General features: G+C 48.8%; 2 protein-coding genes across 3 annotated transcripts in view; one reads left to right on the top strand and one right to left on the bottom strand.

Annotated features, from left to right (window-relative positions):
• abcf3 (ATP-binding cassette, sub-family F (GCN20), member 3) overlaps positions 1–9,593 on the top strand; it is a 22,123-nt gene extending 12,530 nt beyond the window's left edge. The window contains exons 14-21 of the mRNA XM_034076962.1: positions 340–416; positions 2,683–2,727; positions 2,817–2,949; positions 3,055–3,143; positions 5,775–5,866; positions 6,068–6,200; positions 6,657–6,744; positions 9,134–9,593. Coding sequence (XP_033932853.1) covers positions 340–416; positions 2,683–2,727; positions 2,817–2,949; positions 3,055–3,143; positions 5,775–5,866; positions 6,068–6,200; positions 6,657–6,744; positions 9,134–9,292 — 816 coding nt within the window. The 3' untranslated portion in view covers positions 9,293–9,593. The remainder of the gene's footprint in view (positions 1–339; positions 417–2,682; positions 2,728–2,816; positions 2,950–3,054; positions 3,144–5,774; positions 5,867–6,067; positions 6,201–6,656; positions 6,745–9,133) is intronic.
• Positions 9,594–9,879: 286 nt separating this feature from the next.
• LOC117440735 (serine/arginine repetitive matrix protein 2-like) lies at positions 9,880–14,483 on the bottom strand. Of its 2 annotated transcripts, XM_071202091.1 has the most exons (7): positions 14,049–14,483; positions 13,232–13,393; positions 12,539–13,015; positions 11,770–11,965; positions 11,522–11,598; positions 10,898–11,137; positions 9,880–10,675 (listed from the first exon to the last, which is right to left on the bottom strand). In XM_071202091.1, exons 2-7 carry the CDS (start codon positions 13,385–13,387, stop codon positions 10,430–10,432), a joined length of 1,392 nt encoding a protein of 463 aa, XP_071058192.1. In that variant the 5' UTR covers positions 13,388–13,393; positions 14,049–14,483; the 3' UTR covers positions 9,880–10,429. The 2 variants fall into 2 exon arrangements, with proteins under 2 accessions (XP_071058192.1, XP_071058191.1); XM_071202090.1 differs by lacking the exon at positions 14,049–14,483 and having other exon boundaries at positions 12,539–13,037; positions 13,232–13,321.
• Positions 14,484–14,742: the final 259 nt, after the last annotated feature.

A 14,742-nucleotide genomic window follows, 5' to 3' on the forward strand; every position in this document is an offset into this window, starting at 1 on the left:
TGCAGTACAGACAGCACATACAGGTACTACTACTACTGCAGTACAGACAGCACATACAGGTACTACTACTACTGCAGTACAGACAGCACATACAGGTACTACTACTGCAGTACTGCAGTACATACAGGTACTACTGCAGTACAGACAGCACATACAGGTACTACTGCAGTACAGACAGCACATACAGGTACTACTGCAGTACAGACAGCACATACAGGTACTACTGCAGTACAGACAGCACATACAGGTACTACTGCAGTACAGACAGCACATACAGGTACTACTACTACTACAGTACAGCATGCATTGCGTCACTGACGGCGTGTGTCTCTGCTTCAGGTGTTCATCGACAGATTCCGGTACAACGCTAACAGAGCAGCTCAGGTCCAGAGCAAACTGAAACTACTGGAGAGACTGTGAGTACACACACCTGGTACACACCTGGTACACACCTGGTACACACCTGGTACACACCTGGTACACACCTGGTACACACCTGGTACACACCTGGTACACACCTGGTACGCACCTGACACGCACCTGGCACGCACCTGGCACGCACCTGGCACACACCTGACACACACCTGGCACACACCTGGTACACACCTGGTACACACCTGGTACACACCTGGTACACACCTGGTACACACCTGGCACACACCTGGCACACACCTGGCACACACCTGGCACACACCTGGCACACACCTGGTACACACCTGGCACACACCTGATACACACCTGGTACACACCTGGTACACACCTGGTACACACCTGGTACACACCTGGTACACACCTGGCACACACCTGGCACACACCCTGGCACACACCTGGCACACACCTGACACACACCTGATACACACACCTGGTACACACCTGGCACACACCTGATACACACCTGGCACACACCTGGTACACACCTGGTACACACCTGGTACACACCTGGCACACACCTGGCACACACCTGGCACACACCTGGCACACACCTGGCACACACCTGGCACACACCTGGAACACACCTGGCAACACACCTGGAACACACCTGGAACACACCTGACACACACCTGGCACACACCTGGAACACACCTCACACACACCTGGCACACACCTGGAACACACCTGGCACACACCTGGCACACCTGGCACACACCTGACACACACCTGACACACACCTGATACACACCTGACACACACCTGATACACACCTGGTACACACCTGGTACACACCTGGTACACACCTGGTACACACCTGGCACACACCTGGCACACACCTGGCACACACCTGGCACACACCTGGTACACACCTGACACACACCTGACACACACCTGATACACACACCTGATACACACACCTGACACACACCTGATACACACACCTGATACACACACCTGACACACACCTGGCACACACCTGGCACACACCTGGCACACACCTGGCACACACCTGACACACACCTGACACACACCTGACACACACCTGATACACACCTGATACACACCTGGCACACACCTGGCACACACCTGGTACACACCTGGCACACACCTGGTACACACCTGACACACACCTGACACACACCTGACACACACCTGACACACACACCTGACACACACCTGGCACACACCTGGCACACACCTGGCACACACCTGATACACACCTGACACACACCTGATACACACCTGGCACACACCTGGCACACACCTGGTACACACCTGGTACACACCTGATACACACCTGATACACACACACCTGATACACACACCTGACACACACACCTGACACACACACCTGATACACACCTGATACACACACCTGATACACACACACCTGATACACACACCTGATACACACACCTGACACACACACCTGACACACACACCTGATACACACCTGATACACACACCTGATACACACACCTGATACACACACCTGATACACACACCTGATACACACACCTGATACACACACCTGATACACACACCTGACACACACCTGACACACACCTGACACACACCTGGCACACACCTGGCACACACCTGACACACACCTGATACATACACCTGATACACACACCTGACACACACCTGACACACACCTGACACACACCTGACACACACCTGGCACACACCTGACACACACCTGATACACACACCTGATACACACACCTGACACACACCTGACACACACCTGACACACACCTGATACACACCTGACACACACCTGATACACACACCTGACACACACACCTGATACACACACCTGACACACACACCTGACACACACACCTGACACACACCTGACACACACCTGACACACACCTGACACACACCTGACACACACCTGACACACACCTGACACACACCTGACACACACCTGACACACACCTGACACACACACCTGATACACACACCTGATACACACCTGACACACACCTGACACACACCTGACACACACCTGACACACACACCTGATACACACCTGACACACACCTGACACACACACCTGACACACACCTGATACACACACCTGACACACACACCTGATACACACCTGATACACACCTGGTACACACCTGACACACACCTGATACACACACCTGACACACACCTGACACACACCTGACACACACCTTGCTACCTGTGCTGGTCCTCTGACAGACGGCTCATTCTGTTTGTGTCCTCCTGCAGACCTGAGATGAAGCCGCTCGAGAAAGAGATCGAGGTCTCCCTAAAGTAAGAAGAGCTGATTGATTGATTGATTGGTTGATTGCTTAATTGAGGAGTTAATTGATTGCTGGATGAACATGCTTTGTGTTCCTCAGGTTCCCAGATAACTTTGAGAAGTTGTCTCCTCCCATCCTTCAGCTGGACGAGCTGGAGTTTTACTACACTCCGGACCGCCCTCTCTTCTCTGGACTCAACGTGTCGGCCGACCTCGAGTCTCGCATCTGCATCGTGCGTTCAACCAGCCAATCGCAGCCCAGCATTCACACGGGACTTCACACCTGTCTGCATGTTCTGTAATCAGTGACCTGAACACGCTGTTGTGTTTCCTGATAGGTCGGTGAAAACGGCGCGGGTAAAACCACCGTCCTGAAGCTGCTGATGGGCGACTTAACGCCGGTCAACGGAATGAGACAAGCCCACAGGTACCCGTCCACAGGGACCCTCACTCTAAACGTATTGCAATGCTCTCTCCTCGGTGAGTCGTTAAGGCTCTGTCTATCGGTTCATTTAGGGAACCTTGTTCTCTCCTCGGTGAGTCGTTAAGGCTCTGCCTATCGGTTCATTTAGGGAACCTTGCTCTCTCCTCGGTGAGTCGTTAAGGCTCTGCCTATCGGTTCATTCAGGGAACCTTGCTCTCTCCTCGTGAGTCGTTAAGGCTCTGCCTATCGGTTCATTTAGGGAACCTTGTTCTCTCCTCGGTGAGTCGTTAAGGCTCTGTCTATCGGTTCATTTAGGGAACCTTGTTCTCTCCTCGGTGAGTCGTTAAGGCTCTGTCTATCGGTTCATTTAGGGAACCTTGTTCTCTCCTCGGTGAGTCGTTAAGGCTCTGCCTATCGGTTCATTCAGGGAACCTTGTTCTCTCCTCGGTGAGTCGTTAAGGCTCTGTCTATCGGTTCATTTAGGGAACCTTGTTCTCTCCTCGGTGAGTCGTTAAGGCTCTGTCTATCGGTTCATTCAGGGAACCTTGTTCTCTCCTCGGTGAGTCGTTAAGGCTCTGTCTATCGGTTCATTCAGGGAACCTTGTTCTCTCCTCGGTGAGTCGTTAAGGCTCTGTCTATCGGTTCATTTAGGGAACCTTGTTCTCTCCTCGGTGAGTCGTTAAGGCTCTGCCTATCGGTTCATTTAGGGAACCTTGCTCTCTCCTCGGTGAGTCGTTAAGGCTCTGCCTATCGGTTCATTCAGGGAACCTTGCTTTCTCCTCGGTGAGTCGTTAAGGCTCTGCCTATCGGTTCATTCAGGGAACCTTGTTCTCTCCTCGGTGAGTCGTTAAGGCTCTGCCTATCGGTTCATTCAGGGAACCTTGCTCTCTCCTCGGTGAGTCGTTAAGGCTCTGCCTATCGGTTCATTCAGGGAACCTTGCTCTCTCCTCGGTGAGTCGTTAAGGCTCTGCCTATCGGTTCATTCAGGGAACCTTGCTCTCTCCTCGGTGAGTCGTTAAGGCTCTGCCTATCGCTTCATTCAGGGAACCTTGCTCTCTCCTCGGTGAGTCGTTAAGGCTCTGCCTATCGGTTCATTCAGGGAACCTTGCTCTCTCCTCGGGGAACTGTTGGCTATTTGTTTATAGGTTTTAATTCTTCTTCGTTCTGTTTAGGGAACCTTATTAACTCTTAGTTTAGAACCGTTAACTCTGTTTAGAAACTCTGTTTAGGGAACCGTTAACTCTTAGTTTAGAAACTCTGTTTAGGGAACCGTTAACTCTTAGTTTAGAAACTCGATTTAGGGAACCGTTAACTCTTAGTTTAGAAACTCTATTTAGGGAACCGTTAACTCTTAGTTTAGAAACTCTGTTTAGGGAACCGTTAACTCTTAGTTTAGAAACTCTATTTAGGGAACCGTTAACTCTTAGTTTAGAAACTCGATTTAGGGAACCGTTAACTCTTAGTTTAGAAACTCTATTTAGGGAACCGTTAACTCTTAGTTTAGAAACTCTGTTCAGGGAACCGTTAACTCTTAGTTTAGAAACTCTGTTTAGGGAACCGTTAACTCTTAGTTTAGAAACTCGATTTAGGGAACCGTTAACTCTTAGTTTAGAAACTCTATTTAGGGAACCGTTAACTCTTAGTTTAGAAACTCTGTTTAGGGAACCGTTAACTCTTAGTTTAGAAACTCTATTTAGGGAACCGTTAACTCTTAGTTTAGAAACTCGATTTAGGGAACCGTTAACTCTTAGTTTAGAAACTCGATTTAGGGAACCGTTAACTCTTAGTTTAGAAACTCTGTTCAGGGAACCGTTAACTCTTAGTTTAGAAACTCTGTTTAGGGAACCGTTAACTCTTAGTTTAGAAACTCTGTTCAGGGAACCGTTAACTCTTAGTTTAGAAACTCTGTTTAGGGAACCGTTAACTCTTAGTTTAGAAACTCTGTTTAGGGAACCGTTAACTCTTAGTTTAGAAACTCTGTTTAGGGAACCGTTAACTCTTAGTTTAGAAACTCGGTTTAGGGAACCGTTAACTCTTAGTTTAGAAACTCTGTTCAGGGAACCGTTAACTCTTAGTTTAGAAACTCGGTTTAGGGAACCGTTAACTCTTAGTTTAGAAACTCTGTTCAGGGAACCGTTAACTCTTAGTTTAGAAACTCTGTTTAGGGAACCGTTAACTCTTAGTTTAGAAACTCTGTTCAGGGAACCGTTAACTCTTAGTTTAGAAACTCTGTTTAGGGAACCGTTAACTCTTAGTTTAGAAACTCGGTTTAGGGAACCGTTAACTCTTAGTTTAGAAACTCTGTTCAGGGAACCGTTAACTCTTAGTTTAGAAACTCTGTTTAGGGAACCGTTAACTCTTAGTTTAGAAACTCTGTTCAGGGAACCGTTAACTCTTAGTTTAGAAACTCTGTTTAGGGAACCGTTAACTCTTAGTTTAGAAACTCGGTTTAGGGAACCGTTAACTCTTAGTTTAGAAACTCTGTTCAGGGAACCGTTAACTCTTAGTTTAGAAACTCTGTTTAGGGAACCGTTAACTCTTAGTTTAGAAACTCTGTTCAGGGAACCGTTAACTCTTACGTGTTTCGTGTTGAATTCCTCCTGAGGTTCATCTGGCTGGTTGTTTTGTCCCCAGGAGCCTGAAGATCGGTTACTTCAGTCAGCATCACGTGGACCAGCTGGACATGAACGTCTGCTCCATAGAGCTGCTGCTCAACCGCTTCCCCGGTAACCACAACAACAACAAACACAACAACAACAACAATAAACACAACCAAACACCATGCTGAGCTGTGTCTGCTTCTGATTGGCTGGTCCTGATTGGCTGGTCCTGATTGGCTGGTATTGGTCCTGATTGGCTGGTCCTGATTGGCTGGTCCTGATTGGCTGGTCCTGATTGGCTGGTCCTGATTGTGTGTTTGTGTGCAGGTCGGCCGGAGGAGGAGTACCGGCACCAGCTGGGCGGGTACGGGATCACTGGTGAACTCGCCACGCGGCCGGTGGCCAGTCTGTCGGGGGGGCAGAAGAGTCGCGTGGCCTTCGCTCAGATGACCATGCCGTGGTAGGAGAACACTCCGGGGGGGGGGGGGGGCGGGGGGGGCATCTCTTCTTGTGACTCGTGATCTAATGCTTTAATACCTCGTCTAATCCAAACCACAGTTTCTTAAAGTCGTTATAGTTTGTGGCGATGTCGTCATAAACTCTAACGACCGTCATGTAAAGATTCAAAGGTCTTATCATCGGACGCTCAGCAGCGTAGATATGAAGTCACAGGCTCCTCCCACAACGCAATGTAAATATAAATAAGACAAACAATAACAATATTGAAATAGAACAACATAAATGAAATGGAGCAAAGAAGGTTGAAAGTGACCAAAGTGACCAAAGTGACCAAAGTGACCAAAGTGACCAAAGTGACCAAAGTGACCAAAGTGACCAAAGTGACCAAAGTGACCAAAGTGCAAACATGTGAAGTAAACTAAGCTGAACGGGAAGTATGTGTTTTTGTTCCCGTCAGTCCGAACTTCTACATCCTGGACGAGCCGACCAATCATCTGGACATGGAGACCATCGAGGCTCTCGCCAAGTCGCTCAACAAGTTCAGGGTGAGTGAACCACCGCCTCAGGGAACAGACTACTCTCTGGAACAGACTACTCTCTGGAACAGACTACTCTCTGGAACAGACTACTCTCTGGAACAGACTACTCTCTCTGGAACAGACTACTCTCTGGAACAGACTACTCTCTGGAACAGACTACTCTCTGGAACAGACTACTCTCTGGAACAGACTACTCTCTGGAACAGACTACTCTCTGGAACAGACTACTCTCTGGAACAGACTACTCTCTGGAACAGACTACTCTCTGAGGGAACAGACTACTCTCTCAGGGAACAGACTACTCTCTCAGGGAACAGATTACTCTCTCAGGGAACAGATTACTCTCTCAGGGAACAGACTACTCTCTCTGGAACAGACTACTCTCTGAGGGAACAGACTACTCTCTGAGGGAACAGACTACTCTCTGAGGGAACAGACTACTCTCTGAGGGAACAGACTACTCTCTGAGGGAACAGACTACTCTCTCAGGAACAGACTACTCTCTCTGGAACAGACTACTCTCTCTGGAACAGACTACTCTCTCTGGAACAGACTACTCTCTGAGGGAACAGACTACTCTCTGAGGGAACAGACTACTCTCTGAGGGAACAGACTACTCTCTGAGGGAACAGACTACTCTCTGAGGGAACAGACTACTCTCTGAGGGAACAGACTACTCTCTCTGGAACAGACTACTCTCTCTGGAACAGACTACTCTCTCTGGAACAGACTACTCTCTGAGGGAACAGACTACTCTCTGAGGGAACAGACTACTCTCTGAGGGAACAGACTACTCTCTGAGGGAACAGACTACTCTCTCTGGAACAGACTACTCTTTCTGGAACAGACTACTCTTTCTGGAACAGACTACTCTCTCTGGAACAGACTACTATCTCTGGAACAGACTACTCTCTCTGGAACAGACTACTATCTCTGGAACAGACTACTCTCTGAGGGAACAGACTACTCTCTGAGGGAACAGACTACTCTCTGGAACAGACTACTCTCTCTGGAACAGACTACTCTCTCTGGAACAGACTACTCTCTCTGGAACAGACTACTCTCTGAGGGAACAGACTACTCTCTGAGGGAACAGACTACTCTCTGAGGGAACAGACTACTCTCTGAGGGAACAGACTACTCTCTGAGGGAACAGACTACTCTCTGAGGGAACAGACTACTCTCTGAGGGAACAGACTACTCTCTGAGGGAACAGACTACTGTCTCTGGAACAGACTACTCTCTGAGGGAACAGACTACTCTCTGAGGGAACAGACTACTGTCTCAGGGAACAGACTACTGTCTCAGGGAACAGACTACTCTCTGAGGGAACAGACTACTCTCTCAGGGAACAGACTACTGTCTGAGGGAACAGACTACTCTCTCAGGGAACAGACTACTCTCTCAGGGAACAGACTACTCTCTGGGGAACAGACTACTCTCTGAGGGAACAGACTACTCTCTGAGGGAACAGACTACTCTCTGAGGGAACAGACTACTCTCTCAGGGAACAGACTACTCTCTCAGGGAACAGACTACTCTCTGGGGAACAGACTACTCTCTCAGGGAACATACTACTCTCTGAGGGAACAGACTACTCTCTGAGGGAACAGACTACTCTCTGAGGGAACAGACTACTCTCTGAGGGAACAGACTACTGTCTCAGGGAACAGACTACTGTCTGAGGGAACAGACTACTCTCTCAGGGAACAGACTACTCTCTCAGGGAACAGACTACTCTCTGGGGAACAGACTACTCTCTGAGGGAACAGACTACTCTCTGAGGGAACAGACTACTCTCTGAGGGAACAGACTACTATCTCAGGGAACAGACTACTATCTGAGGGAACAGACTACTCTCTCTGGGAACAGACTACTCTCTGGGGAACAGACTACTCTCTGAGGGAACAGACTACTCTCTGAGGGAACAGACTACTATCTCAGGGAACAGACTACTATCTGAGGGAACAGACTACTATCTCAGGGAACAGACTACTATCTGAGGGAACAGACTACTCTCTCTGGGAACAGACTACTCTCTGGGGAACAGACTACTCTCTGGGGAACAGACTACTCTCTGAGGGAACAGACTACTCTCTGAGGGAACAGACTACTATCTGAGGGAACAGACTACTCTCTGAGGGAACAGACTACTCTCTCAGGGAACAGACTACTCTCTGGGGAACAGACTACTCTCTGAGGGAACAGACTACTCTCTGAGGGAACAGACTACTCTCTCAGGGAACAGACTACTATCTGAGGGAACAGACTACTCTCTCAGGGAACAGACTACTCTCTGAGGGAACAGACTACTCTCAGGTGCCTCTCAGGTGTGTCTCAGGTGCCTCTCAGGTGTGTCTCAGGTGCCTCTCCTCACTGTGATGTCATGTTTCAGGGCGGAGTCATCCTGGTGTCTCACGACGAGCGTCTGATCCGCATGGTGTGCAAGGAGCTGTGGGTGTGTGAGCACGGGAAGGTGGGCCGCATCGACGGAGGCTTCGACGAGTACCGGGACATCCTGCACGAGCAGTTCAAGAAGGAGGGTTACCTGTGAGGCCCCGCCCACTTACCTGTGAGGCCCCGCCCAGCGCCTCAAGCCCCGCCCCCTCTAACAACATCCTGTTAGAACAGCCAATCAGCAGCCTGGAGGATGTTTTTTTTCTCTCCTCTGAACTGATGTGCTGCCGGCCGATTGGTCGATTTCCCCTGGTGATGTCAGTGAACTCTGGAGGAGGCGGAGTCTATTTAAAGTCCATCGTCACATGAAACCTTTTTTTCTGTATCATCGACTCTTTTAAAGGACCCAGCGTTATATTTACATTCAGACACAAAGCAAATAAATCCCTCAGATCTGGGTCTGTTCTTCTTCTGCTGATTCGTGGGGGGGGGGGTACAGGGGTGTTCTTTATGTCTACAGTCTGTCAGAAGTGTTTCTATAAAGATATAGTACGAGTTCTGTGTCTGTTTACTGATCTTGTTTATAAGATGTATCAATTCTCTCAAGAACGTGGCGGACGACAACGTGAGGTCGGAGTCTCAGATTTCTGGAGGAACGATACCGTTGTTGAGGAACTCTGCATTTTGGTCTGAGGGCGCAGAGACCCTGGAACTCTCAGGGCAAAGTAAGACAGGTTCGAGGAACAAAGGCGTTAGAACATCTTTATTAACAGGACTCTTCAAAGGACACTGAAGTAACAAACAGACCAAGGTCACAGATCAGCAAGAAAAGACCTGGAAAGGAGACGAACTCAAGTCGCCGTCGCACCTCGACAGGAATATCAATCCTCCAAATGGAACGACAGGATACCGAACGGTTTGCGCTCGCCTCATGGTCATGTGTTCAGAGCTACAGTGGAGATAGGACAATCTGAGGCCACAGGCTCCTGTGATGTACTGATGAGAAACAGGATATCCAGAGCCTGTCTCTGATTGGCTGAAACACCAAACAGATCATTGCAGCATTACCCATAATCCCCTCTGTTACTTTAGATGAAGACAAGGAGCCCCCCCCCACGCCCCTCTGAGAGACATTTGGTTACAAAGAACTCAATGGAGGAATTATTATTATTAGAGGAGGTTTAGGTGATAAGGGGGGGGGGTTACCTTGCTGCTGATTGGCTAATGGCTACACAGGGCTGGCCAACTTGAGGCCCCACGCAGAGCTATATGATGAGCCCTCTTTAAAGTGTCTCTACAGCTCGGGGCTCCAGGACGCCCCCCCCCCGTCTCTTAGGTGAGGCAGGACAGCGTCTCGGTAAAATGTCTCGAGTTTGGACAGCGTCTCCTCCCACAGCTCGGGGTCAAAGGTCACCGGGACCACGGCCGTCTCTTTAAGGGTGAAGACAACGAAATCGGCCTGATGGAGGCCCGTCACCGCCATCTGGAACTGGACCTGAGTGAAGTATCTGTGGGACGACTTCAGGACGTACACCGGGACCTGGGAGGAGACAAGGAGACGAGGAGAGGACGTTAGAGACGAGGAGAGGAAGTTAGAGATGAGAGGAGGTTAGAGACAAGGAGAGGACGTTAGAGACGAAGAGACAAGGAGACGAGAAGAGGACGTTAGAGACAAGGAGATGATGTTAGAGAGGAGGAGAGGAGGTTAGAGACGAGGAGAGGAAGTTAGAGACGAGGACATGTCAGTGTGATGTAGTCTGACCTCTCCGTCCTCGTCCTGTATCTTCAGGCAGAAGCTGGGGTCGTCCCTGCAGGCGTCCTCCACCCGTCTGTCCTTGTGTTTGTAGGGACACTTCACCTCCAGGCAGAGCAGCCTTTGGCCGGTCCGGCTGTCCGTCACGATGCCATCTGGACTCGCACCCAACCAGGGCCTCTGAGCGTCCAGGAAGAGCCCGCAGGCGAGCACCGAGACGCTCCGTCCCAACGCCGCCGTCTTCACCGCCTGCAGGACGAGGACAGCTCAGTGACTGGCGCTGATGAACCAGTGCTTCGTAATTCATCTCAAATATGACTTTTCCCAACATCTCAAATTTCTAACTTCATTTCTCAAAATCTCACAATCCTGACTTTCCCTGAAACTCCACGTTTGCCTTCCGTCAGAGAGAGAAAACATTTAGCCTGCAGTCTCGTACGCTCGGGTTCGTCTCGCCGCTCCGCAGCCGAGCGTCCACACGAGAACACGCCGCTTTTTCAAAACATTCAGACTTTGAGAAAAACATCTCTGCAGCCACTGACAGAGGGTGCTGCGAAGCATGCTATCGCCTCGCTGAGGATGCTCTGCCAGTGAGAGACCAGCTCAGGCTTCACCAGGTGTGTGATTCTGTACCTGGTAGCTGTGGACGGCCTCGGCCTCCATCTGCACCCCCCAGGACATGGCTCTGGTCCGGACGCTCCGCGCCTCACCTGAGGAACAACCAGATGGTTATCTTCCCCATCATAGGTGTCCCTCACCCGAGTCCCTCACCCGAGTCCCCGAGTCCCTCACCCGAGACCCTCACCCGAGTCCCTCACCCGAGTCCCTCAGGGCGGGGCTTACCTGTGACAGCAGCCAGGTAGGAAGTGGGCGGGGCTTACCTGTGACAGCAGCCAGGTAGGAGCGGGGCGGGGCTTGGCTCTTTCCGTTGACGAATCCGCAGTGAGCGATGCTGTGAGCAATGGAGGCTGTGATCCGGTTCCTCCTCCAGGCAAACCAGGCGGGGTTGTTGCTCTGCCCGCGGGTCAGAACCTCCACCTCCTGCCGGTCCATCTGGACCCCCAGACCCAGTGGCACCTGTTATGGTCATGTGTTCAGAGCTACAGTGTAGATAGGACAATCTGAGGCCACAGGCTCCTCCCACAGAGCAACACAACAACAGATACAATCATGCAAGGAGAGTAAAAGTAATTGCATTATGATATATATATATATATATGTGTAATAATATATATATATTACATATATATATATGTAATAATATATATATATATATTATTACATATATATATATGTAATAATATATATATATTACATATATATATATGTAATACATATATATATATATATATGTAATACATATATATATATATATATATATGTAATACATATATATATATATGTAATACATATATATATATATATATATTATATCTCTGTACTCTATCTCATCTCTTATATATATAGTACATATATATATATATGTAATAATATATATATATATAACATATGTATATATGTGTATATATATGTGTATATATATGTATATATTACATATTTTAACTCCAACCACTTCTGTGTCTGCGCTTCAATATGTTTCTATTTGGTTATCTGCTTATGTTGTGAGTGTTTAGGATATCCACGACAGACCTGCTCCGGGCTGGGGGCGGCTCCACGAACCGGGCTCTCAGCGCTCTGTTTCCCCGCATCAGGTCCAGGTCTCACAGCAGGGTTCACCTGGGGGTTCCTGGATTCAGTCTGGGGGGTCCTGGATCCAGTCTGGGGGTTCCTGGATTCAGTCTGGGGGGTTCTGGGTCCAGTCTGGGGGTTCCTGGATTCAGTCTGGGGGGTCCTGGATCCAGTCTGGGGGTTCCTGGATTCAGTCTGGGGGTTCCTGGATTCAGTCTGGGGGGTCCTGGATCCAGTCTGGGGGGTCCCGGGTCCAGTCTGGGGGGTTCTGGGTCCTGCTTGAAGGGGGGGTTCAGCAGCAGGTCTGGTTCTCAGGGTCTGGCTGATTCTGGTTGTGGTTCTGGGGGTCGTGGTGCTGATGCTCGAGTGGTACCGGACCTCAGGGATCTTCGGGGTCCGGTCTGCTGCGGGGACCTGGTTTTTGTTCTGGTCCTGCATCTTCATTTATTCAGAACAGAAACTGGTTTATCGTTAAATAAAGATAAGACGTAATGTATTTTTTATTATTTGATTAAATGATTTATAACACGATATATAAACATAACTTCAATTGTTTACGTTAACAACTTATCGTACGATATACGGACATGATCTAAACATCGTACGATATTTGGACGTAACTGCAATAATTTAAACGTTAACAATGGTGCGTACAGCCTTGAGGGGGGTTGCAGCAGCAGCTCTGCTCCTCTGGTCCTGGCTGGTTCTGGTTCTGGGGCTCGTGGGCTGCATGCTCGGATGGTACCGGACCTCTGGGATCTTCAGGGTCCGGTCTGCTGCTGGGACCTGGTTTCTGTTCTGGTCCTGCATCTATATCTATCTCTGTGTGTGTGTGTGTGTGTGTGTGTGTGTGTGTGTGTGTGTGTGTGTGTGTGTGTGTGTGTGTGTGTGTGTGTGTGTGTGTGTGTGTGTGTGTGTGTGTGTGTGTGTGTGTGTGTGTGTGTGTGTGTGTGTGTGTGTGTGTGTGTGTGTGTGTCATATTGAGCGTGTTTTCATAAAAAACGGAAGAACACAAATGATGTGCTTTTATTTTGAAAAGCTTGAAAGCGTCAACCGGAAGTTGTTGTTTACTTGTTATTTAACCCTCGGGAGGAAACAGGTGAGTGTTCTCTCACGTGTTTGTATTTCCTCTATCAGCAGGTACACACTTTGCTAACAGCAGAAGCTCAGTATACACAGTGTAATACAGACACTATCCACAGAACAAGATACTTCAGACTGCTTCTTTACGATCTCCATACTTCCACATTACCAACAACAACAACAACAACAACAACACATACAACAGGCCGATCAATAAAACAGACGGATCAGATGTCATTAGACAAACTGATCCTGTTCTGAACGGCTTTATACTTGTTGTATAGAATTGTGTAGTTGCTGTATAGTTGTTGTGTAGTTGCTGTGTAGTTGTTGTGTAGTTAGACAGTGAGTAAACTATATAAAACCAAAGGTAAACAGAAGATCTTACCTGCGTGTAATGTTAGTCTGTCGGAGAGAAACCTGAAGTGAAACTGTGACTCATCATCGCGTGAGCGGTGTGTGTGTGTGTGTGTGTGTGTGTGTGTGTGACACTCATAGTTCAACATTCCTCCGCTGGGATTGGTCAGATGTTGACGACCCTTGCTCTGATTGGCTAATATAGGCTCACCATCATCATAAGAGACTCTTGGGCCCTTTCTCATTTCATCAAATCCCCCTCCTCGACTCCTCTGTCCTCCGGTAGTGACCCGGAAATGAATTTTAGCGCGCCATGTTGAAGGACATCTCATTTCTCTAAATGCACTTCGAGGATCGAGCGTCGAGGAGCCTCTCTGGAGGAGCTCTAACCGAGGAGAGAGGATCGAGGAGGCTCTCTGGAGGAGCTCTAACCGAGGATACACTGATGGCTGCTTCGTGGATGCATTTCCGGCAACAGAGATGTTTCAAAGAGTCGTGACGCACGGCCGGACTTATCTCAGCCAATCACAGCTCTGCATGCATCCCCTGGATATTATTTTATTAACTGCTTTCATCGCGACGCGATGTTTCCAGAGAGAACAGCTGTGAGGTCCGTGCAGAAAGCAGAGCAGTGTGTATAATATATATCACTCAGTAGAACAGGCCTACTCTCTTTGCTTTAGTTTAGTAGATATCTACAAACAAAGAGTCCATACTTTTCTAAA

This window comes from Pseudochaenichthys georgianus, unplaced genomic scaffold (genome assembly GCF_902827115.2).
Source record: "Pseudochaenichthys georgianus unplaced genomic scaffold, fPseGeo1.2 scaffold_1155_arrow_ctg1, whole genome shotgun sequence".
Classification (NCBI taxonomy): domain Eukaryota; kingdom Metazoa; phylum Chordata; class Actinopteri; order Perciformes; family Channichthyidae; genus Pseudochaenichthys; species Pseudochaenichthys georgianus.

What these genes read in the sequence shown, in the direction of transcription:
- LOC117440735 (XM_071202091.1), bottom strand. Translation starts at nt 13,387, where the DNA reads ATGCAGGACCAGAACAGAAACCAGGTCCCAGCAGCAGACCGGACCCTG. An exon ending in CTACCTGGCTGCTGTCACAG is followed by an intron (nt 11,599 to 11,769) that starts GTAAGCCCCGCC and finishes GTTGTTCCTCAG; the next exon opens with GTGAGGCGCGGAGCGTCCGG. An exon ending in AGGCCGTCCACAGCTACCAG is followed by an intron (nt 11,138 to 11,521) that starts GTACAGAATCAC and finishes CTCGTCCTGCAG; the next exon opens with GCGGTGAAGACGGCGGCGTT.